Source organism: Scomber scombrus, chromosome 21 (assembly GCF_963691925.1).
Source record: "Scomber scombrus chromosome 21, fScoSco1.1, whole genome shotgun sequence".
Taxonomy (NCBI): Eukaryota; Metazoa; Chordata; class Actinopteri; order Scombriformes; family Scombridae; genus Scomber; species Scomber scombrus.
Genome location: NC_084990.1, coordinates 23,366,675 through 23,392,016, shown reverse-complemented (window position 1 = coordinate 23,392,016; position 25,342 = coordinate 23,366,675). Strand labels below are relative to the sequence as shown.

General features: G+C 39.1%; 1 protein-coding gene across 1 annotated transcript in view; it reads right to left on the bottom strand.

The window, feature by feature from the left end:
* srcap (Snf2-related CREBBP activator protein) overlaps window positions 1-25,342 on the bottom strand; it is a gene marked incomplete in the record, with an annotated part of 45,964 nt that overhangs the window by 15,539 nt on the left and 5,083 nt on the right. The window contains 18 exon segments of the mRNA XM_062442278.1: window positions 60-275; window positions 377-390; window positions 502-639; window positions 2,541-2,710; window positions 3,360-3,546; window positions 4,568-4,897; window positions 8,899-9,068; window positions 10,756-10,892; window positions 10,982-11,159; window positions 12,337-12,587; window positions 12,734-12,907; window positions 13,656-13,745; window positions 13,914-14,013; window positions 17,399-17,568; window positions 19,445-19,637; window positions 20,955-21,095; window positions 21,202-21,387; window positions 23,125-23,376. Coding sequence (XP_062298262.1) covers window positions 60-275; window positions 377-390; window positions 502-639; window positions 2,541-2,710; window positions 3,360-3,546; window positions 4,568-4,897; window positions 8,899-9,068; window positions 10,756-10,892; window positions 10,982-11,159; window positions 12,337-12,587; window positions 12,734-12,907; window positions 13,656-13,745; window positions 13,914-14,013; window positions 17,399-17,568; window positions 19,445-19,637; window positions 20,955-21,095; window positions 21,202-21,387; window positions 23,125-23,376 — 3,097 coding nt within the window.

Sequence of the window (25,342 nt, the reverse complement as noted above, 5' to 3'; positions counted from 1 at the left end):
TTTAAAAGAAACTGACAACTAAAAAGACGAGTCAAATCTACTAAACATGAGTTACTCACAGGGCAGTCTGGCCTGCATATCAGGACTGAGCAGGACTCTCTGGGGCATGACGCTGCCTGGGTTTGGACTGGGATGAGTGGGAATGCTGGTGGTGCAGGGGACAGACGGAGGCCGCACGGTCAGCACGGTTTTGGGAGCGTTGGATCTCACCGCGGTCTGAGTGGCGGGGTGCAACGAGGGGCGGGGAGGGGGCGCAGACGTCACTGTACACACGACTACAAGAGGAGAAATAGAAGAAGGAGAATGATTATTTCTTTATTGTTTCATTTGAACAAACAACAAAGACATGCTTTTATATCATTTGCGTGTTTATAACTTCTTAAAAATGATCTAAAATGAGACAAATACCCTCTACGATAAATCAACAACTATTTCTGCTGCCTGTAAGATTGTGTTCATTCAGTATCTTTATTTTTTTATTTTCTTGCCTTGTTGAACTACAGGAGCAGGTGCAGGAGCTGCTGCGGCTTCAGAGGCTGGAGGAGGTTGGGGGTCTGAGCTGCAGGGGGCACGGAGCAGGTGGGTTTGTTCATGAGCAGCACCGGTCGATTATCGCCTTTAGGAGGAGGCTGGAACATCCTAAAAAAACACAGATGAGACATGAAAGATTAAAACATTGGAATAATGATCTGGCTTTAAAGCAAAGACTACACTCGTTGATATGCACTGATGAAACACCTCTGTCTCCTGTTTGAGCTTTTTCAAAATACTGTTTTTATATTAATATCATAATAAAAAAATGAAATTTGAAAATGCAGGAAAATATAAACTTTCATACTTTGTGAAGAAGCCAAACTTTTGAAATATATAACGCATAAATGATGGTATAAAAACTTCCTTAAAGGGAGTTTCAAATTGATTAGCAGCACAAATATTTACTGCTAGGGTTGCAAAGGGGCGGAAGATTTCTAATACATTTACAGAAACTTTCCATGGGAAGTTAAGGTGGGGAACTTTGGAAATATTCCAAGTTGGAAACTTTCCATGGGAATTAATTGGAATTAAGTCAAAATTTGGGTTAAATTAAACCAACTGTATCAACTATATACAAACATGAATATAAATATTGTCTTGTCATAAGCAGACATGCATGCAAACTAATACAACTTAAAAAACAAACGATATCTTGACTCATTTCTTTGTGAATTGGGCTCAATTGTGTTCCCCTCAACAGTCAGATGCTGTAGAAATCATGTGTGCATGTGATGGAGGAATGCACAGTGCATGTAGGAGGTGATGGCCGTGCAGTAGGTAATGTGCTATGTGCATGTGATTGAGGAATAGAGGAGAGATATTCAACTGTATTTGTATTAAATCTGGTTGTTTTAACCAAGATTATGCTACATTTAAGTTCCCTGTTATAGGCTAACATGCAATTTTGTACATTTCCAGTTTCTTTCTGTTAACTCCCATGGAAAGATTTCAACTTTGCAGCCCTATTTACTGCACATAGAGCCTGATTTACTAAAGGTTTGTGTGTGTAAAAACTTGTGTAAACTTGACATCACCCCAAAACAATGTGCAAGCTGATCTACTAACTGAGGTTTGCATCTTTCAACTGTGTAAGACCGTACACACTGTTCATTTAGTACGTTTACCATAATGAATGTGCAATATGGGGCGTTTTAACCCCAGTGTGCAAAATACAGGGAGGAGAAAATGCCCGAAGGTAATTTTGCTGACGGTAACTGCATCTATAAATAATACAGTTTGAAGGGCAGGTATTAACCGGCTGTTACCGTGGAGACGAGGAGACGAAGACACAATGACAGAATACACACAGAGAATGCGATTTCTCCACCCGTGTTAATATTTTTTGGAGTGGAATATTTTTGGTTTTGCATTGACTTTGTCACAAATACTCTCCCATATAGCGCTTTTTGGCAATATCTCAATATGTTTGTTAACTTCTATAAGAACCTCTAATTCCAAACTATACATTAAGACATAAAACCCTCATTTAAATGCCTCTTGTCTGCACCTGTTGTTATTTACGCAGTTATTCTTAGTAGAAAACTGCCCACAAAACGCCGGCTAACTAAATGTGGCATCTGTTAGACTGCAAATGCAACTTTGTACCCTTTTGTTTAGTATCTTAGTAAATCAGACCCAGAGACAGTTTAATGTTTGACTAAAAGGTCAGCTGGTTAAATACTCGGGCAGAGTAAAGATGGCGACGGAGAAAAATCAGTTTCACAACGTCCACCATCAGGACGGAGACAGTCTGCATCACTATGAGGAATTTTTATCAAGTAAGTCGAAAGAAAGAGAAAAAAGAACCAGATTCAGTATCCCGGCTGCCAAATGTTGATCAGCTTTTCTTGGCTGCTGCCGGCTGAACACTATGAGGTGACCTTTAGGAAAAACACCCGCAGAACAGCAGAACAGTAGCCGGCATTGTGTAGCTGCTTCTAACCGCAGGTGCTCATTTATATTTCCCTCCCTTTTTCTTTGAAGCATTTCATGGCTGCAGTTCGTACCTGTTGACCTTCATTCGGACCGGTTTGGGTCTCGGAGGAGGTTCAGGAGAATCAACGATCTCCTGGATGAGCTGGCGGCTGAGTTTGTGGCGAGGCAGGAAGATATCTGCCTGGTAGCGAGAAACGTGGCTCTCCAAACCAACCAGGTCGAACATGGACAGGTCACAACGCTGAGGAGAAAAAACAAAACAACACAGAACCTCAGTTTTTGCTATTTTAACCCTCCTGTTGTCCTCGAGTCAAGGAAGGAAGGGAGGGAGGAAGGGAGGAAGGAAGGGAGGAAGAATGAAGGAAAGAGGAAGGAAGGAAGGTAGGGAGGAAAGGAGGAAGGAAGGGAGGAAGAAGGAAGGAAAGAGGAAGGAAGGAAGGTAGGGAGGAAAGGAGGGAGAGCGGAAAGGAGGGTGGAAGGAAGGAAGGAAGAGGGAAAGAAAGGAAGAAGGAAGGAAAGGAGGGAGGAAGGAAGACGGAAGGAAAGGAGGAAGGAAGGGAAGAAGAAGGAAGGAAAGGAGGGAGGAAGGAAGACGGAAGGAAAGGAGGGAGGAAAGGAAAGAAGGGAGGAAGGAAGGTAGGAGGGAGGGAGGAAAGAAGGAAGGAGGGAGGGTGGGTGGGAGGGAGAAAGGAAAAGAGGAAGGGAGGAAAGAAGGACAGGGGAAACAAGGAAGGGAGGAAGGTAGAGGGAGGAAAGAGATAAGGAGGGAGGGAGGAAAGAAGGAAAGGAGGGAGGGAGCAAGGACAGACGAGGTCAATTTGACCCGGGAGGACGACATGAAGGTTAATAGGATGAATTTTCTTTCTCTCTTTGGTTCCTGTGCTGCTCACCTTTAGCGGGGAAACCTCCAGAGCGTCCTGCACCAGGGAGGCCGTGTGGAACACGATGGGCTTCGTGATGAAGGGGGACTGGATGGGGCGAGGGTCAAAAAGGTTGGGGTGGTTGCACACTTTACGGAGCTGCATCAGGATGTTAATGACGGACATGAAATGACCGCTGGCCAACGTCTCCCGAGTCCTGAGAATCAGAGAGAGGAGCCGGTGTTATGAACAATATAAGAAACAACAACAACAACAACAACAGGGAGAAATCAAGATAAGGATAGAAAAGGTTTGTGATTGGAAGAAACTGAGTCTTGGAATAATAATATTGTATGTGGCAATGATGCTTTTTTTGTGTCCATGTGGTTTAGTTTAAATTTAAAGGGTTAAAATATGAAAATAAACGTATGAATAACTTGCACACATTCTTTTTTTGTGGACCCAGCATCAAATTTCTGCTTTTAATCCACTTTGAGAGAATATATTAGAGGAAGGAAGGAAGGATTGAATAGAAGAGAGGAAGGAAAGATGGAAGGAAGGAAGGAAGGAAAGAAGGTAGGAAGGAAGGAAGGAAGGAAGGAAAGAAGGAAGGAATAGAAAAGAAGAAGGAAAGATGGAAGGAAGGAAGGAAGGAAAAGAAGAGTAAGGAAAGATGGAAGGAAGGAAGGAAAGAAGGAGGGAAAGAAGGAAGAAAGGAAGGAAGGAAGGAAGGAAAAGAAGGAAGGAAGGAAGGAAGGAAGGAAGGAAGGAAGGAAGGAAGGAAGGAAGGAAGGAAGGAAGGAAGGAAGGAAGGAAGGAAGGAAGGAAGGAAGGAAGGATTATGGTAAAAATGTCTAAGTGGTGTAACCATAAACACTTTGTACCAAATAATTCAACTTGCTTAAAAACAGTAAATTGTCAATAAAACACCATATCAACTAGTTTGGCATGATCTTACATTATAACTTTTATATTAAATAAAGGTAATGGAATACAATTGTTCTAAATATTACATTTACTCTGGTAACCATGGAGATCAGGAAACATTTACATTGTTTTAAATGAAGTCATTATTAGTATAAGTCCACTTAAATACACTGTAGGTGATAAAATATGTAATATAACACTTTGAACTACATTATTAACCTGTATTAAAGCTGCTATATCTTTTAAAAGTCATCTAATAGCTTTAATTCTCTCTCCATCATCTCATATATCTACACATGAAAGAGACTCACGAGGCCTGAGCCATGAAGTCATCGTAGAGGAAGCGCTGTCTCTTGGAGAGTCGACAGCGAACCACATGCTCGTATTTCTTGGGCATCTGCTTCTCCACGTCGATCTTGATCCTCCGCAGCAGGAACGGCCGCAGCACCTTGTGGAGCCTCTTGACCAGGCCCTCGTTGTACTCCTGGCTGCCTTCGATCATCCCCGTCAGCGGGTTGGAGAACCACTCTTTGAACTCGCGGTGCGACTGGAAGACGTGCGGCATCAGGAAGTGCATCAGCGACCACAGCTCCATCAGGCTGTTCTGGAGAGGAGTTCCCGTCAGCAGTAGTCGCCTGTGGCTGTAAACATGGAGAAAAACAGAGAGAAGAAGTTTAGATATATGATGATTTTAGAGGAGAGAAGAGGAGGATTGATTTAAAGGCTGCTGCTTAAGACTCATTAAAGCAAATATGATCAATCCTTAGTGAAGCTTTCAGAGAGAAGAGAAAGTTTTATGCTTTTTGTAAAAGGAAAATAAACCTTTATAATCACACTATATTAACCCTCCTGCTGTCTTCAAGTCAAGGAAGGAAGGGAGGAAAGAAAGAAGGAAAGGAGGGGGGAAGGAAGGAAAGGAGGGAGGGAGGAAGGAAGGAAGGAAGGAAGGAAGGAAGGAAGGAAGGAAGGAAGGAAGGAAGGAAAGAAAGGAGGGAGGGAGGAAGGAAGGAAGGAAGGTAGGGGGGAGGAAAGAAAGAGAAGGAGGGAGGGAGGAAAGAAGGAAAGGAGGAAGGAAAAGAAGGAAGGAAGAAAGGGGGAAAGAAGGAAGGAAGGAGGGAGGGAGAAAGGAAAAGAGGAAGGGAGGAAGGAAGGAAAGAAGGACAGAGGAAAGAAGGAAGGGAGGAAGGAAAGAAGGAAGGAAGAAAGGGGGATGGAGGAAGAAAAGAAGGAAGGGGGAAGGAAAGAAGGAAGGAGGGAAGGAAAGAAGGAGGGAGGGAGGAAGGAAAGAAGGAAGGGAGGAAGGAAGGAAAGAAGGAAAGAAGGAACAGTTAAAACAGATGGGGTCAATTTGACCCGGGAGGACGACATGAAGTTCTAAAAAAAAAGTTCCTAAGTTACATAAAACTAAATTATATTTAATGTGAAGAATGCAACAGTATTTGTCAAAGTTTTGAATAAATATAAATCAGCTGCACACAAATGTTTCCATGTTTGTATATTTTGAATCACAGACTAATAAGAAAAAGAAAAAGGATTTAGGATTCCTCTGTTAGAGCCTTTCATGTGGCCTTTTAGTCTGTTGTTAATATAAAAACTATTGATTATAGCAGTTTAAAAAGCACTATAAATAAACTGTATTATTATGAATGTAAAAACAAACCTTTACATATTAATTCACATCATGTTCATTCATAAAAACACTAAATAATTGGTTGTTAAGTCATTTTCACTGCATCCTACTTCCTGATTCTTATCCTTTAGCTTCCATATTTGTAGTCCACACATCTCATTGGACTACAACACCCATGTGTCAGGGCTGAAAAATGGAGTATATGTATCTTTTTAGTTTTCTTTCTCTCTTTTTTTGTTTTTCTGTATTATAATTGGTGCTTTTTTTTCTAATTGTATGTTTCAATGCTTTTAATTCTTACTATTAAATCATCTGATATTATTTTGTTTTTTACGTAAAGCACATTGATTTGCTCCTATGTATGAAATGCATTTTATAAACAAAGCTGGATATAGAAAATGTACCTGAAGAAGATATTAGTGTGGAGGAAATGTGCATAAAACACCTTCTTTATATGAGGAAGCGACTCCGTTTAAACTGAGAGAGATAAGCACCAGCTGGAGCAGGCGGTCGGCCAAATGATGGCAAGTCGCTCTAATTACAGCAACTTTAATACCCCAAAAAAAACCCATTTAAATGTTATATTATAGCTTGCATTGAAGAATCATGCATTCATAACCAGGACTAACACTAACAGTAACAGACAGCGTGTCTTTCTATCTTTTCTGACATGTAGCGGCTCAGATGAGACACAGAGAAGCGTCCTTGAATCTGAACTCCCACTGTGACTCTGACGCACAAGAGGAGGAGGGGTTTTTTTTTTTTTTCCAACATAAGCTTTACTCGTTAGCACATAAAAACTACTCTCCGTGTGTGTGTGTGTGTGTATATAATAGTTGATTATGACGCCTGTTCAGACTTTCCAAACGACATATTTCCTAACAGAATGCCGGAGTCGTCTTCATCTCAATCTAACGGGTTATAAACACAGTCAGAGTCAGAGAGGAATAAGCAGGATGAACTGTCAGTGTGATGATGATGATGATGGTTGAGAGGAAAGATGGAGACAGAAATACTAGACAGTAAGATTAAAAGAGAAATAAACTGGGGTAGAGATATAGAGAGAGAGCGAGATAGATTGATAGAGTCAGAAAGAAAGAGAGAGAGAGAGAGAGTCAGAAAGAAAGAGAGAGAGAGAGAGTCAGAAAGAAAGAGAGAGAGAGAGAGAGAGAGTCAGAAAGAAGAGAGATAGATAGAAAGATAGATAGATAGATAGATAGATAGATTGATAGAGAGAGAGAGTCAGAAAGAAAGAGAGAGAGATAGAAAGATAGATAGATAGAGCGAGAGAGAGCGAGATAGATTGATAGAGTCAGAAAGAAAGAGAGAGATAGAAAGAGTCAGAAAGAAAGAGAGAGATAGATAGATGGATAGATGGATAGATGGATAGAGAGAAAGAGAGAGAGAGATGGATAGATGGATAGATGGATAGATGGATAGAGAGAGAGAAAGAGAAAGAAAGATAGAGAGCGAGAGAGATATATAAAGGTAGAGAGAGAGCGAGTGAGTGAGAGTGTGAGAGAGAAAGAGAGATAGATAGATAGATAGATAGATAGATGGATGGATGGATAGATAGATAGAGAGAGAGATAAAACAGTAGGGGTCCAGTTCACAGAATAAACAGTTAACAGATCACATGACTTCTTTTTCTTTCTGTTTCCATCACACTAAACCAGTTTACAGATGATTCAACTGGTCCGTTATGAACATTTCTTCTTCTTCTTCTTCTTCTTCTACACTGAATGCATGAACGCTGCATCAATTAATCAATTAATCAGCAACTATTTTAGTAATCAAGTAGTTGTAATAATTACTTACACACACACGCTGGTTTCATCTTCCTAAATATGAGATTTCTCTGGTTTTCTTTGTCTTCTGTGATATTAAACTGAATTTATTCTCACTTTATTAGGAACACCTGTTCAGTCTAATACAAGAAGCTCCAACATAAATACTACTTTTACCAAACACAACACTAATTCTACTTTATGTTTATTTATTGAGCGTGTAATTAAGCGATTCATCTAGAAAGTATTCTGCAGATTAACTGAAACTAAAACAATCATAGTAATTAGTTGCAGCTGTGTGTGTGTGTGTGTGTGTGTGTGTGTGTGTGTGTGTGTTTAAAACGACACATATGTTTCTGATAGGAGATGAAATTGTAGATTTTGTACATTAAAGTATTTTTATATTAATGTAACAGACCTCTAAAGAAATATTACTATAATAATCCTACAGCAGCAGCAGCTCTGTAGTCAACTTGATATATAGTGAGAGCCACCAGTATCTCCTCCTCTTCCTCTTCCTCCTCCTCCTCTTCCTCCTCTTCCTCTTGCTACCACATTTATCAACAAAACCTGCTGACGGGAACATACATCATCTTAATGTCATCTTCAGCACTGTACAAAAAAGTTTTCAAAAAGTCCAAAAAGCAGTGTTTCTGCAGGTTTGAACAAGTTAAATATAAAGACTTTTAAAGACCTTTTTAAGACCATTATGAATTAAATTTAAGACCTACGCGAAGTACGAAAAAATAAGGAAAATCGCAGTCTCAGAATATCGGATGTGATCTTGTGTGTGACATCAGAGCTTTCATGCATCATTTGAGGGACTTCTTGCAGATAATACACACTGCGTTTCAAATTGGTGGTTTGGTATCGGTTTTAACCAACCACTGAATCCTGATTGTTGAAGCCAACACCACCTGGATCCTCCACAAAGAACTACAACACAGATCTAACTGGGAATCCCACCAACGCATTTCTCAAAATAAAAGGCGATGGAGGAAGCGATAAATAAGACGTAGTATTTAAGACTTTTTAAGGCCTTAAAATTGAGATTATCACATTTTTAAGACCCAACAGAAACCCTGAAAAAGTAAAAAAATAAAAGGATTTTCACCCCAGCTTGTCAGTATTTCAACCTTCCTGTTTAAAGTGTTTAAATATTGTTCATTTCTTTATATTGCTCCTTTATTTGGAGGTTTTTCTTTCAGTCCTCTCATCTACTGACCTGTTGAAGTTCAGCAGACTCTGCCAACGCTGGGACTTGAAGTTCTTGATGTTTTGCGCCTCGTCGAGGATCAGGTAGCGCCACGACTTCCGTCTGAACGCCTGATGATCCTGCAGCACCAACTTATAGGAAGTGATGCACACGTGGAAAGCGTTCGGTTTGGTCCAGCCCTAAAGAAAGAGAGGAGGAGGAGGAGGAGGAGAGGAGGAAGAGAGGAAAACAGTGATTAAAATGTGTTTAACATCATTTATTAGGAACCCAGCTGTTAAAATATTCACTTCTTTGCATTTATTTTATATTTGAAGGTGCAGAGAGAGGAAGCTTGGGTAGGAAAGAAGGGTAAAATACACACATATGCAGTTCTGTGGTCCTCAGTTTAACCCTTAACATACTGCTCAGGATCACATTTCACCCTTTTTTGTTTCCATATACATTCTTTTCTTTTAGCTCAACTTTTCCTAATGTTACAATAATATGGATGCATCATTTTAACAGCTGATACACATTTTAAAATAAAAAAACACCATTTAAAACATGTTGAATTCATCATTTTCTATAATATGTTCTCCTGGACTATAAAACAGTGATTGTAAATGTAATAATATAAGATTAATCAAACATTTATTAATGACTGATGTTGAATTTATGAATGTGAACTGGTTTAAAGACTAATTATAAGTATAGTATAACTGTATTTTGTTCTTTTTTTTGTCTTCCTTTTATCTTTTTTGATATTTTTTTAGATACTGCATGGCACTTTTACTGGCACTTTTTGCATTTATTTATTTTTGCATATTATTATTAATTACATATATATTTGTTTTATTAGAACAACTTTTGAGTATTATTAGTAACACGTTTTATAGTTTTTTTTTCCCCCATTGGAAAGTTAAAGATGTGTTTCTATGGTTTCAGTGTAGCTGCTGTAATCCAAGCAAAGGATCAATTACGTATCTATCTGTCATTGTCAATGAGGGCAACTACAGCGATTCTTAAGAGTTTTATATAAAAGGTTTGGTTAGTGGCTCGGTCATCATTAGCAATTTAAAGAACATAAAATCATGACACAGCAAGTCCTAATTGGACATCTCGCCAGCTGTAAGAATGAATAAAAATCACACAGAGCTCTGGAGTCATTATAGAGAGAAAGAACATATATATTAAGGCCACATTTGACTACATCGAGCAGTTTAAATTAGGGCTGCTCGATTATGGAAAAAATCTTAATCATGATTATTTGGGTCAAAATTGAAATCATGATTATTAAAACAATTTTTTTTGTAATTATTGGGCATTTCTTGTCCATTCAGCTTTTATTAATTTTCTCTCCAAGCAGCAGCAGCCTTTTATCTGCCGCTTAACGCAACACACATCAGAAAATGTGCGGAGATATTAGTGCTGAGCGAGTTAAGATGACGATAGTTCACACAACACATCCTGGTTTTTTAATAATTAATAAATAGTCAGTAAACTCAGAAACTGTGCATTTTATTTTATTTACAGTTAAAACATTTCGCCGTGTGTTTCAGCTTCTGCCAAAACTAACGGAGCTGCAGCAGCTTTTCAAAATTAAACCTTTGTTATTGAGCGCTATCTCATTATTATTAAAAATCGTTTCTCCCCAATTTTATTAGTTTTGAAATGGATTGAGCAGCCATAGTTTAAATGCCTTTTCTTGAGCATAAGATATATTTCCTTCCCCACTTTTTGGTTTATTTGTGGGCCTGAGAAATGCTGATGTGTTGTCTTGCCTTTCTGTATCATCACTTATCTCATTGGGAGGAAAATAACTGTAACTTATGTGCAGATACAAAAGCATTTTCTTCTTCTTCTTTCTATGACTAACTAACTGGTTACCTGTCTCTTCAGCTTTCTCTCCTTCTGGCTGCCGAAGTAAGTGAGGATTTTAAAGCCGGGACACCAACGTTTCAGCTCCATCTCCCAGTTCAGCATCACACTGGTGGGGACGATGATGAGGTGAGGGCCCCAGTTACCTAAAAAAAGGTTGAAAAACCATCAGCATCAATATGAATGTAACTCCAAAATAAATAATAAAAGCTTTATGTATAAATCTTTACGTTACCTTTCTCACAGGCGAGGTGAGCCAGCAGAGCGATGGTCTGGATGGTTTTTCCCAGTCCCATCTCGTCGGCCAGGATGCCGTTCAGCTTCTTCTCGAACATGGTGACCAACCAGTCCAGTCCGATGTGCTGGTACTCTCTCAGCGTGCCGTGAAGGAGGAACGGGATCGGAGTCTTCACCTTTTATTGGGGAAAAAATAAAAAGGAGAGAAAATGTGTTTCAGAGCTGCATTTATACACTTAAAGTAAATAAAGTTTTTCTTTTTTAAACTACTGCTCTATTATTCTGATGTTAAATGTGAATTATTCTATTATAGCTTCATTTTATGCCCAATTTAACACTTTTACTCATATTTAAGTGTGTTTTTTATTTTGCCATGTGTTGCTTTTACATCCTTTATTGATGCATTTTAAGTTTTATATAAAGTATTTTGAGTTGTTTTCTTAATTTCAGACATTTCAGGAAAGAAGAAACATTTTTAAGTGTTTCAGAGCTGCATTTTTGCACTTCTCTTTTACTCTTATCTCTTATTATTCTCCTGTTTTTATCTGTTTTATTCTATTTAAGTTTCATTTTATTTCCAATTTAACATTTCTATTATTTTTATCTTGCCACGTGTTGCTTTTACATCCTTTTCTTGATGCATTTTAAGTTTTATATAAAGCAGCTTTGTATTGTCTCCTTGTTTAGAAAGTACCATATAAATAAATCTGCCTCGTCTATAAAAAGCTTTAAATCTATTTCTCCTGAATTTGAGACATTTCAGGAAAGAGGAAGAATAAAAAATGTTTCAGAGCTGCATTTTTGCACTTCTCTTTTACTCTTCTCTCTTATTATCTTCCTGTTTTTATCTTGTCTTATTCTACTTTAGCTCAATTTTATTCCCAATTTAACACTTTTACTCATATTTAAATGTGTTTTTAGTTTCCCATGTGTTGCTTTTACATCTTTTCTCCTTTTCATGTTTTATGTAAATTCACTTTAAAGTTGTCTTCTTGCTGAAATGTGCCAAACAAATAAATCTGCCTCGTCTATAAAAAGCTTCTCATTTATTTCTCCTGAATTTGAAACATTTCAGGAAAGAGAAAAAATAAAATATCTCTTTCTATCTTCCTGTTTTATCTTGTCTTATACTATTTTAATTCAATTTTATGCCCATTTTAACACTTTTATTAGTATTTAAATGTGTTTTTTTTTTTTTGCCATTTGTTGCTATTACATTCTATCTTGATGCTTTTTATGTTTAATATAAAGCACTTTGAATCGCCTCGTTGTTTAAATCTATTTCTCCTGACTTTCACACATTTTATTAAAAAGAGAAATAAATAAAAACATCTTTTAAACATCCATGCTGACCTTGGTGGTAGCGAGCGTGTAGCCTTTGGGCTGCAGGCTCTCTGCCGTCGCCGCGATGTGACTGATCTCCTTTTTGGGCCGTGAGGCGGAGGAAGGAGGAGTAGTGTCTCCCTCCTTCAGCAAGACCTCCATCCCTTCATCATCTTCACAGTCGTCGTCTTCCCCCTCCTCTTCCTCGTCATCTTCATCCTCCTCGCTCTCCTCTTCGTCCTTCTCGCTGTCATCCTCCTCTGCGCTGTCTCCTGCTGAATCTGACACAGAATCATTTTAGTATTAAAAAAAAAAATTCTCCTCTGCAAAGTTGCAACAAATCACTGACTCGGCTTGTCAGAGCGGGAGCGGATAAAACATTGACATGAGGTTATTATTTCTATTCCTTGAAAGCCGGTTTTAATACCTGAGGAGGAAGTGTTGCTTTCCACGTCGCTCTCGTCTTCTTCCGTCTCCACCTCGTCGTCTCCAGACACCTCCGAGTCTGAGCTCGCTTTAGAGCCTGATGCTGACGGCTCCTCGAAGTCTGAGGCGTACGCTCCTTTGTACTTCTCCAGCAGCTCCTCCATGCTCATATCGCCTAGAAGAGGGGAGGGAGGGAGAGAGGAGGAGGGAGATAGAGAAAGAAAGAAAGAAAGAAAGAAAGAAAGAAAGAGAGAGAGATAGAGAAAGAAAGAAAGAAAGAAAGAGAGAGAGATAGAGAAAGAAAGAAGGAAAGAAAGAAAAAAGAAAGAAAGAGAGAGATAGAGAAAGAAAGAAAGAAAGAAAGAAAGAAAGAGAGAGAGAAAGAAAGAAAAAGAAAGAAACAGAAAGAAACAGAAAGAGAGAGAGAAAGAAAGAAAGAAACAGAAAGAAAGAAAGAAACAGAAAGAAACAGAAAGAGAGAGAGAAAGAAAGAAAGAAAAAGAAAGAAAGAAAGAAACAGAAAGAAACAGAAAGAGAGAGAAAGAAAGAAAGAAAGAGAAAGAAAGAAAGAAAGAGAAAGAAAGAAACAGAAAGAAACAGAAAGAGAGAGAGAAAGAAAGAAAGAAACAGAAAGAAAGAAAGAAAGAAAGAAAGAAAGAAAGAAAGAAAGAAAGAAAGAAAGAAAGAAAGAAAGAAAGAAAGAAAGAAAGAAAGAAAGAAAAAGAGAGAAAGAAAGAAAGAAAAAGAAAGGGTTTAATGCTGCATCAACTTCTTAAAAATAATATAAATAAATCTTTGTTAGTTTTTAGTTAAAGTTCACAGTAAGCAAGAAGAGTTAAACTCAGGAGGGAAACACTTCAAATAACTTCAAAGTAATAATTCAACATGCTTTAAATAAATATATAAATATGTTTTGTATTTACCTTCTTTGGCTAAGTCGTCCAGTTCTTCTGCATGATCCACATTTCCTTCTACCTTCTCCTGAGCGTCTATGGTGTCCTCTTCATCCTCAGCTGGAAACAGAAGGAGAGAAAAAAAACGTCATTAAGAAACATTTACGGACTTTATTTCATCACAAGCACCAAGAAAATATTGGATTTCAAAGCCTTAGAAAGAAAATAGAGGCACTTATTTCTGAGTTATGTCACAAAAAGTCCAAAGATCTAATATGGAGAGCTTACCGTCCTCGTCGTTGGCAGTGAATTCACCGTCTTCCTCTTCTTTCTCCACCACTGATGAAGAGGAATCGTCGGAGCATTCCTCGTCTGAGCCTCCGGACTCCTACGTAATCCAATGATTCAGTGATTAAAAAAAAGTGACATTCAAACATCTGGGTTCACATCCTAAAGCGCTCAGCAGCTGGTCTTTTTTTTTTTAAGGTGGAGGCAAGGAAGGAAGGGGAGAAGGAAAGACGCAAGGTAGGAAGGAAGGAAGGAAGGAAGGAAGAAAGGAAGGAAGGAAGGGGAGAAGGAAAGAGGGAAGGAAGGAAGGAAGGAAGGAAGGAAGACAACAAGACAGGAAAGAAAGATGGAAGAAAGATAAGAAAGACAGATGGAAGGAAGGAAGAGAAGACAAGAAGGAAGGAAGGAAGAAAGGAAGGAAGGAAGGAAGGAAGGAAGGAAGGAAGGAAGGAAGAAAGGAAGCAAGGAAGGAAGGGGAGAAGGAAGGTCGCAAGGAAGCAAAGAAGGAAGGGGAGAAGGAAGGACGCAAGGAAGGAAGGAAGGAAGGAAGGGGAGAAGGAAGGAAGGAAGGACGGAAGACAACAAGACAGGAAAGAAAGATGGAAGAAAGATAAGAAAGACAGATGGAAGGAAGGAAGAGAAGACAAGAAGGAAGGAAGGAAGAAAGGAAGGAAGGAAGGAAGGAAGGAAGGAAGGAAAGAAGGAAGGAAGGAAGGAAGGAAGGAAGGAAGGAAGGAAGGAAGACAACAAGACAGGAAAGAAAGATGGAAGAAAGATAAGAAAGACAGATGGAAGGAAGGAAGAGAAGACAAGAAGGAAGGAAGGAAGAAAGGAAGGAAGGAAGGAAGGAAGAAAGGAAGGAAGAAAGGAAGGAAGGAAGGAAGGAAGGAAGAGAAGACAAGAAGGAAGGAAGGAAGGAAGGAAGGAAGGAAGGAAGGAAGAAAGGAAGCAAGGAAGGAAGGGGAGAAGGAAGGTCGCAAGGAAGCAAGGAAGGAAGGGGAGAAGGAAGGACGCAAGGAAGGAAGGAAGGAAGGAGGGAAGGAAGGAAGGAAGGAAGGAAGGAAGGAAGAAAGGAAGGAAGGAAGGAAGGAAGACAACAAGACAGGAAAGAAAGATGGAAGAAAGATAAGAAAGACAGATGGAAGGAAGGAAGAGAAGACAAGAAGGAAGGAAGGAAGGAAGGAAGGAAGGAAGGAAGGAAGGAAGGAAGGAAGGAAGGAAGGAAGGAAGGAAGGGGAGAAGGAAGGTCGCAAGGAAGCAAGGAAGGAAGGGGAGAAGGAAGGACGCAAGGAAGGAAGGAAGGAAGGAGGGAAGGAAGGAAGGAAGGAAGGAAGGAAGGAAGGAAGGAAGGAAGGAAGGAAGGAAGAAAGGAAGGAAGGAAGGAAGACAACAAGACAGGAAAGAAAGATGGAAGAAAGATAAGAAAGACAGATGGAAGGAAGGAAGAGAAGACAAGAAGGAAGGAAGGAAGGAAGGAAGGAAGGAAGGAAGGGTTAGAAGAGGAATGAGGAGTCACATCTATATATAACCACTGAATATTAATATAAATTACATCTATAGAGCTTAATGCTGGTTTTATACGGAGGCGACGACTGATGAAATATTTCTCTTCAGTCTCAAATTGGCTGTTTTAATTATTTGATTACAGCCACAAACCTTCACTAGTGAAATAATCCACTATTTTAAAAGTTGTAATGAAGTCGTATTCAGACTGAATCAGGCGGCGTGATGGAGCATCGCAGGGTTAAGTGGAGGTGTGTAGGCGTGTTAATTATTTATGTTCAGAAAATAACACTTTCAACTAACCCTCTCTAACCCCCTTTGTAACCAGCGCTACTCTCTCTCTTCATTCACTCTCAAGCTCGCTCGACCGCAGCTGCTTTTTCTCGTCCTTTTAAAAAAAAAAACACAAAGTCTGATTTTCTGTTAACGGAGAATGGAGTCGTGGTGAATTTGAGTTTAACGCGCTTAGAGCAGTTCAGCAGCCAAGATGTCTCCTAAACGCTGTAAAGCAGGAGGTTCAAACTCATCTTCATTCAACGGCCACATACAGCCCAGTTAGATCTGATGTGGGCCGGTCCATTAAAAAGATGGAAGGAAGGAAGGAAGGAAGGAAGGAAGCAAGGAAGGAAGGAAGGAAGGAAGGAAGGAAGGAAGGAAGGAAGGAAGGAAGGAAGGAAGGAAGGAAGAAAGGAAGGAAGGAAGGAAGGAAGGAAGAAAGGAAGGAAGGAAGGAAGGAAGGAAGACAACAAGACAGGAAAGAAAGATAAGAAAGACAGATGGAAGGAAGGAAGAGAAGACAAGAAGGAAGGAAGGAAGGAAAAGAAGACCGGAATAAAAGATGGAAGAAAGAGAAGAAAGGCAGATGGAAGGAAGAGAAGACAAGAAGGAAGTAACGAAGAAAGGAAGGAAGGAAGGAAAGAAGGAAAAGAAGACAGGACTGAAATTTGGAAGGAAGGAAGGAAAAGACAAGAAGGAAAGATGGAAGGAAGGAAAAAAAGACAGGAAGGAAGGAAGAAAGGCAGGAAGGAAAAGAAGACAGGAATAAAAGATGGAAGAACGAGAAGAAAGACAGATGGAAGGAAGGAAGAGAAGACAAGAAGGAAGTAACGAAGAAAGGAAGGAAGTAGGAAGGAAAGAAGGAAAAGAAGACAGGAAGGAAAGATGGAAGGAAGGAAATAAAGACAGGAAGGAAGGAAAAGAAGACAGGAAGGAAAGTGGGTCGGATTGGACCCCTTGGCGGGTCGGTTCTGAACCACGGGCCGCATGTTTGACACCCCGGCTCTAAAGTGTATCTACACTACACGCCCGTTACACCGGATAAAAGACAGAGACCTACATGAGTTAATGTGAATCTAATGAAGTATCAGTTGGTATCAGTATCACTTTAAAGGGGGCCGTCCACACTGAGAACGATGACTATAAACAACAACAACGATGTGAGCGTCCACACTTATGAATGATAACGTCCTGTAAACAACCGTGTCCAGTACGCTCCAGCTGTGTCTTCAGCTAATTACTGCTGAGCTGTTACTGCTGTAGTTTGATGTACAGAGAAATAAACAGAAAGGCAGAAGAGTTCAGAGGCAGCAGCTGATTCAGTGTGATTATCAGAAGTATTTCAGACACTAGTTGCAGCTTTTTAGTCATAAAAGCAAATAAAAAAGCCTTCAGTTAAATTAAATCCATGGTGATTTTTACATTTGGAAGTGAAATTAACTTTAAATTTCTACATTATTGTCCCCAAAGTGTGAATATTTTATCTCACAGTCAGGTAAAACACACACCACTCCCACACCTTAACAGTACAAACACATTATAATAGTTAAACGTGTGCTAACCTCCCCAGTGAGCACACTATGAGAGGTTATTATCAGTGTTTAAAAGGCTGCGGCTCAACAGAAAACGTTTACTTTTGCTTTCACTTGCAAATATTTGGTTTAGATAAAGAAGAAGAAGAGTTAAGGTTCAGTGAGATGATGTACCGTGGGCAGTTTGAGAGTGCTGAGCAGCTGGTCCAGAGGCAGCAAGCCTTCCTCCTTCAGCAGCTCGATCTCTCTGCGGTGGCTCTCGGCATCGTTGCCCTCCTGCTGCTCCTCCTTCTCGATGGTCTCCTCGTCGTCCTCTTCCTCGCACGGAGGCTCGAAGTCTCGGTCTGCGTGAAGAAGAAGAAGAGAAGAAGAAGAAGAGAAAGATACTTATTGACTCTTGTATGACGCCATTTGTTTATTTATTAATGCAAATTTCTTAAGTTTTATTGCCTGTTTTCTAGAGATGCTGTGTTGTCTCGTTGTCATGGTAACAGTGACAAATAAATAAATACTTTGAAACGCTGCTACAAAGAGAAACCTAGTGGATTTTTTTAAAGGGTAGTTTCACAGTTTTTTGTCTTTAACCTACATTCAGGTTTCTATTTAAACATTAAAATAGTTTTTGTTCTTGTTCATGTCCCCAGTTATATCTTTAAGAAAGTGTATTATTATTTTTTAATTTAAGTTTGACCTTTTTATTCCAGTCTTCTCTTTCTTTTTAGTCTAAACTTTATTTCTTTTATTCCATTTTATTTTGTCTTTTGAGTCTATTTTAAGTCTTTTTTTACTCTAACTTTTAATAAACTGTTTCTCTTTTAAATAAATAAATAGTTTTACTGGGTTTTTCAGGGTTTTTTTATAGTTCAGTTTAGTTTTAGATAGTTTAACAAGTGATTAAGTAGTTTTATTTTAGTTTTTATTTAGTTTTCCAGGTATTAGGAGGAAAGTCTTGATTTGTAGAAGCTGAATAAAGGATGAAAGGATGCATGACACCAAATATGTTTTAACAAGTCAGTTATTGTTTGTTAAAAAGTTACAATATTGTGCATAAAGCCATTTTATTATTTTATTCTTTAACCATTAACGAGTTCAGTAATCATCAAGTATAACTTTAAAATGGCATTAACAGCCAGAATAAGGTTTAATTTATCTGCATTTCTGTTCATTTTAGTTCATTCTGCATTGTTTATTCCACTGCTAGTTTTACTTCTAGTTTTCTTGAACTATAATAACCCCGAGTCAGTGTTTTTAACCCAAACACAGCAGATTATAGAAAAGCTTTTAATTGAACTCTTCTCGCTCTGCTTATGAACGTTGTGTAATTTAACACACACACACACACACACACACACACACACACACACACACACACACACACACACACACACACACACACACACACACACACACACACACACACACACACACACACACACACACACACACACACACACACACACACACACACACACACACACACACACAATGTGAGTGTGTGAAGGATAAGCAGACTTGTCATTGCACTTTAGCACCAAGCGCTTCTTCATCGGATAATAAAAAATGAAGGTGGGGACAAAAACTGAACCGCTGCCAACTCCTTCCTTCCTTCCTTCCTTCCTTCCTTCCTTCCTTCCTTCCTTCCTTCCTTCCTTCCTTCCTTCCGACTGAGCGAACACTAAAAAAACGTTAAAGTCATCCATCTCCTCCGCACTTCAGGAATCAAACTGCCTTCGGTACAACGGGCCGTAAACTAGTCTGACGGGTTCAACAAGTCTCCAGCTTTGACGGGTGTTTGTGTTTGTGCCAAAAAATAAATAAAGTTTTATTGCGTTGATAAATTCACACTTCAGCTCGTCTCAGCGGAGCCAGGATGTGTTTTGTGTGCTGCAGTAATCAGCGAGGTTTTGCACAGAAATGCGATATCGTAGTAAATTCTCTCAAAAGATGAAATAACCTTGATGAATACATAAAAAAAAGAAAAGAAAACACAGCCTTTTGTTTCCATTAAACATTGTATGTGTGTGTGTGAAGCTGACGATTTAGTCATCGGTGTGTAGCTATGACAACGTCCCTGTCTGAGGCAATGATTCAGCTCGTTGAAAGCAGCTTCGGTAACAATAAGGTGGAGTCAGATAGTGAGAGTGAGTGTTTTTATATCAAAATTGCGGAGTGGGGTTGTTTTGTTTTTTTTAAATCTGAAAGAACAACAAAAATTCTCACCGTCCTCGTCGACAGGAGGCGGCGCAGATGTTTTGGGAGGCGAGGGAGCTGTTTCAGCCGGCCTGCTGGGAGCCAGAGATTTGCTGAGGAGGTCCGAGTATTTCTCCGTCTGTCCAACGATGAAATCCAGCTGGAGGTCCAAAGCTTTCTTCCTCTTCTCCTCTAATCTAGACTGTTGCTTGTACTGCACCACCTTAAAGAGAAAGAGATAAAACATCACTTAAATCCCAAACAAGCATTTATGGGTCAGAGACAAATAAGTGGTAGTATCATTATTTAACCAAAAGTAAGACTGAATGCTCCTGAAGATGTCAAATGGTGTAACCACAAAAGAATGATGACATGATTCCCCAGAGTAAATGTAATATTTAGAACAATTGTATTCCATTACCTTTATTTAATATAAAGTTATAATGTAAGATCATGCCAAACTAGTTGATATGGTGTTTTATTGACAATTTACTGTTTTTAAGCAAGTTGAATTATTTGGTACAAAGTTTTTATGGTTACACCACTTAGACATTTTTGCCATAATCCTCTAATATATTCTCTCAAAATGGATTAAAAGCAGAAATTTGATGCTGAGTCCACAAAAAAAGAATGTGTGCAAGTTATTCATACGTTTATTTTCATATTTTAACCCTCCTGTTGTCCTCGAGTCAAGAAAGGAAGGGAGGAAGAGGGAAGGAAAGGAGGGAGGGAGGAAGGATGGAAGGGAGGAAGAAGGAAGGAAAGGAGGGAGGAAGGAAGGAAGGGAAGAAGAAAGGAGGGAAGGAAGGGAGGAAGAGGGAAGGAAAGGAGGGAGGAAGGAAGGATGGAAGGAAGGAAAGGAGGGAGGGAGGGAGGAATGAAGGAAGGAAGGAAGGAAAGGAGGGAGGGAGGAAGAAGAAAGGGAGGGAGGGAGGAAGGATGGAAGGGAGGAAGGAAGGAAGGGAAGAAGGAAGGAAAGGAGGGAGGGAGGAAGGAAAGGAGGGAGGGAGGAAGGAAGGGAAGAAGGAAGGAAAGGAGGGAGGAAGGAAGGAAGGAAAGGAGGGAGGGAGGGAGGAAGGAACGAACGAACGAAGGAAGGAAGGAATGAAGGAGGGAGGGAGGGAAGAAGGAAGGGAGGAAGAAGGAAGGACAGGAGGGAGGAGGGATGCTGGGTCCACAAAAAAAGAATGTGTGCAAGTTATTCATACGTTTATTTTAACATTTTAACCTCTTTAAATTTAAACTAAACCACATGGACACAAAGAAACATCACTGAAAATGTAACTTTTTATTCTCCTGTTTTTCTCTTAGCTTCATTTCATTTCCAATTTAACACTTTTATCATGTTTTTAATTTCTTTATTTTTCTATGTGTTGCTTTTCCATCCTGTCTCGATGCTTTTTATGTTTTATCTAAATCTCCTTGTTGTTGAAATTCCCTCTTTCAATCCAGCATGTTTTGCATTTCACTGTCTAAAAACTGCATTTATATTTTATCAACAGTCATTTGGATCTTTTCGGTTTCTAAAAATCCTCCGTACCTTTTCGACGCTGCTCCAGAAAGCTCGCACTTCCTTCGCGATCGATGAGGCGACTCTCCTGATTTTAGCGTGCTCGTCTCTCTTTGCCTTCTCTTCTTTCTGCCTCAGCTCCTCGTGGTGCCGCATCACCATCCGTACCACCTTAAAAAATGAAAAAAAACACACAGTATGCATCATTTTTGGATATATAACACACATTTTTTAAACTCTTCATCCATCATATGAAGTGTGAAACTACTCGTCGTACCTTTCGGGCCACTCCTCTCTTCCACCTCCTCTCCTGGGCGAAGTCTGCAGAGAGCCACTGCATCTCCTCACACAGGTAATCCCAGTGAACTTTGGGTCGCGGCGGCTCCGTCAGACGAGTGAGACGCTTCATTGACCAGAAACCTTCACGCTTCAGCGACTGGGTTCGATGCTCGATGTCGGCTTCCTGCAGGAAACAACCACCAGAAAGATATGATCAGTGTGTTTACAGCTGGTGTGAAGGTTGTAGAGGTTTGTTTCAACACTTTTTTTTATCAGGTTTTAAAATGTCTCTTCAGTGTAATCCAGGGAAGAAACTATAGATTATCAGGGATTGAACCAGGATTTATAAAGACAGTCTTATATTTTTAAACAGAAGTTGGTCAAAAACAAACTTCTGCAACTATTTCTGTAAACATTCAGTCATTTTTAAAGCAAAAAAGCTGAAAATTATCTGCTTTAAGACTCAAATATGGAGGATTTTTTGTTTATCTTCATCACATTTAAAACTAAATTAAATATCTGCCTGTTAATAATCACCATGGCCTCTGAGAAATTGTGAACGCCATTATTTAAACTATTTTTTTAACATTTCAAATCCGTCTATTATCAATATTGCTGTTTGGTTTTTTTTACCGTAACTTTCTGTGAGGCGTAATGTTTAATTTCAGTTTCAGTGACTAAATGAAAATAATCTGCAGGTTAATCAATAAGGAAAAATAAACTGTGTCAACATTATAATTCACTGTCTTATTGACCCATAACACACTGATAGTATCGGTACTGAATAAGGATGCACTGATCCAACTTTTTCAGTCCCAATAACTGAGCTTTGCGTATCGGCCGATATCCGTTATCACTCTAATAACATTGTTAAATTAATAAACTGTAAACGTCACCGTGTGGAAAAGACAGCAGGAAGCTTGACTTAAACATTACTTTCCTAACTTTGTAAAACAAAAATGTCACAAATTAACACATTAGATATAAACGTAATGAATTGTTATTTATTGATTATTAAATGATAAATAATTCTTGCACCTGCAGAGGCTTGGAGCAGCATTCATAATAAACAGCTGCTGAGAATAAAACAACTTGTTCAAACATACAAAATTGAAGTGGATAGATCATTATTCATTATTGATACCCGATCTAGATATTTAGTCAATATCCAGTATTAATATTTTTAAGCTTTGTTTTTGTTTCTTTTTAACCCTCCCATGAATAATAAAGATCTGTTTACATAGTTTTAACAGGGAATGTAAAGCGACTTTGAGTACCACATAAAGCGCTATATAAATGTGATTTATTATTATTATTATTATTATTATTATTATTATTAATATTATAAATATCGGTGCATCCCTAGTACTGAATTATTCATGGTAAACATTACATTTATATATATGTAATAATAATAATAATTATAATAATAATACATATTAATTGTTAAAATGACAAGGCTGTCAATTAAGAGAACTGGTCCAAAATTGCATCTCACCATAACATAGATTATTGATTATTAGATTAAACCTTTAAATGAGTGAAACTGGCAAATAAAACTATATATTTTTTAAAAGGTGTTTTTCAGGAAACTTCCTGAATGATTTCAGGTGTCTCGACAGCATTTTAAGGAAGAATTTGCTCCGAGAGGTAAAAATATTCTTTGTTGTAAAAGCAGGATTTTTTTTGCCAACTTCAAAGCATTTTAAATATTGAACTTCTGGGAGTCGGTCACCTATTCATGACCTCACTCAAAGACACCTGAAGATGAAGGGAAAGGTAAAAAGGCACCTAGAGGAAGCTTTAAAGACATATTTAATAACACACACCTGGCAGCATCAACCTACCTTTGGCTTATTCTGACTTTCACTCTCACTAAAAACTCGACTATACTTCTTATACATCTTAACGCTCCACTCACATGTTTAGCCAGCTCCGCCATGTCGGTGTGCCGTTCTCCGCGGGGTCGCTGAGGCGTCGTCTGATCGGGCGGCGAAGAAGAAGACGAGTTGTAGCCGCCGCCGCCTCCGCTGCCGCCGACGGACGAAGGAGACACGAATTTTCCGTGAGGACCGCGCAGAGGAGACGACTTGTCCCGACGCTGAGCCGACCAATCGCTGACCGGCGTCGACGGGCTGGGATAGGTGGAGGAGGTGGAGGGAGAGGCGGGGGAAGAGTTTCACCGTCACTCTGTCTGCTATCCACTGGCGTACCTTAAAAAAAAAATAAGGAAGAAGAAGTGTTATTAAAAAATATGAACAGACTAAAGGTGGAAACATTAAAACTCACTGAGATAAAAAAAACAGCCACATGCAGGAATTAGATCAGAGCGAGATTTAAGAAAGAAGAAGAAGAAGAAGAAGAAGAAGAAGAAGAAGAAGAAGAAGAAGAAGCATGATTTAAGTTACAGCAAGTGTTTAAAAGAAGCTCTTATTATTATTATTATTATTATTATTAAGTGGACATCAGATATAGGGTTGGGTACCTTTCATATTTTAACAGATACAAGTCGCTTTATTTCCGTACTTTACTCTAAATCTGTAACATCCTGAACTATCAACCTAAAAAAGTCCCAAAAATTCTTACTTTTAAAGTCAAATAAACAACAATAAAGTATGAAAATAGACTATAATTATTACACAGTACACTGGTACCTGTCCAGCAAAAGATAAAGATAAGTTTAACACACAAAAAAAATGTAAACAAAAGAATAAAGATATAAATATAAATAAGAAGGAAGAAAGAAAAATGTGAAATAAATATATACAAGTTAAATATGATAGGCCTCCATTAGATTTGTTGTTTTAACAATGCTATAACGACCATATATAATTATTTATCAGTCTCTTTATTATTAGAATACAACCAGAAAATACAGTAAATGTGTATTTAGTATTAAAAAAAAGAGAAAAACAGCTTCTATAGGCTGAAGTGTAAAGTATTCAGACTTCCTCTCACACTGGAGCAATAGCAGGAACCTAACCTCTTAAACATAAATGGACTGGAACATTAATTAATAATAATATTTAATAATTAATGTTACATTTTAGTTCCTGTATTTATTGTTTGTATGATGATGATGGAGGACTAAGACTTCTGCACAGTACTGTATATTAGGGCTGGGCGATTATGGCAAAAATCAAAATCACGATTAATTGAACTTTTAACCTCGATTACGATGAATGAACGATTAATCTCGTCCTTTGATGAACATTTATGTATTTTCACAGTTTCTTTAGTTTTGTATTTTACGCTGCTGCCCTCACACACGAGGATCTTTAGGGAGGGAAAATAATGATGTTTTAACCTTTGTGTCGTCCTCCCGGGTCAAAATGACCCTGTCTGTTTTGACTGTTCCTTCTTTCATCCTTTCCTTCCTCCCTCCTTCCTTCCTTCCTTCCCTTTCCTTCCTCCCTCCCTCCCTCCCTCCTTTCCTTTTTTCTTCCTCCCTTCCATCCTTACTTCCTCCTTTCTTTCCTTCTTCCTCCCTTCCTTCCTTCCATCTTTCCTTCCTTCCTTCTGTCTTCCCTTCCTTCCTTCCTTCCATCCTTCCTTCCTTTCCTTTCCTTCCTCCCTCCCTCCTTTCCTTCTTTCTTCCTCCCTTCCATCCTTACTTCCTCCTTTCTTTCCTTCTTCCTCCCTTCCTTCCTTCCTTCCATCTTTCCTTCCTTCCCTTCCTTCTTTCTTCCTCCCTTCCATCCTCCTTTCTTTCCTTCTTCCTCCCTTCCTTCCTTCCATCTTTCCTTCCTTCCTTCCATCTTTCCTTCCATCTGTCTTCCCTTCCTTCCATCCTTCATTCCTTCCTTCCATCTTTCCTTCCTTCCTTCCATCTGTCTTCCCTTCCTTCCTTCCATCTTTCCTTCCTTCCTTCCTTCCATCTTTCCTTCCATCCTTCCATCTGTCTTCCCTTCCTTCCTTCCTTCCTTCCTTCCATCCTTCATTCCTTCCTTCCATCTTTCCTTCCTTCCTTCCATCTGTCTTCCCTTCCTTCCTTCCTTCCTTCCTTCCTGGTGTGAGGTGTGACGCTGTGGTTAATGTCTAGTTTACTTGAGGTTTGGGTTAAAATGATCACTGGAGACAAATTTTCTAATTCCTTAAAGATATGCAACCTTTGCTGTCATGGCAACAGTGAACACCAC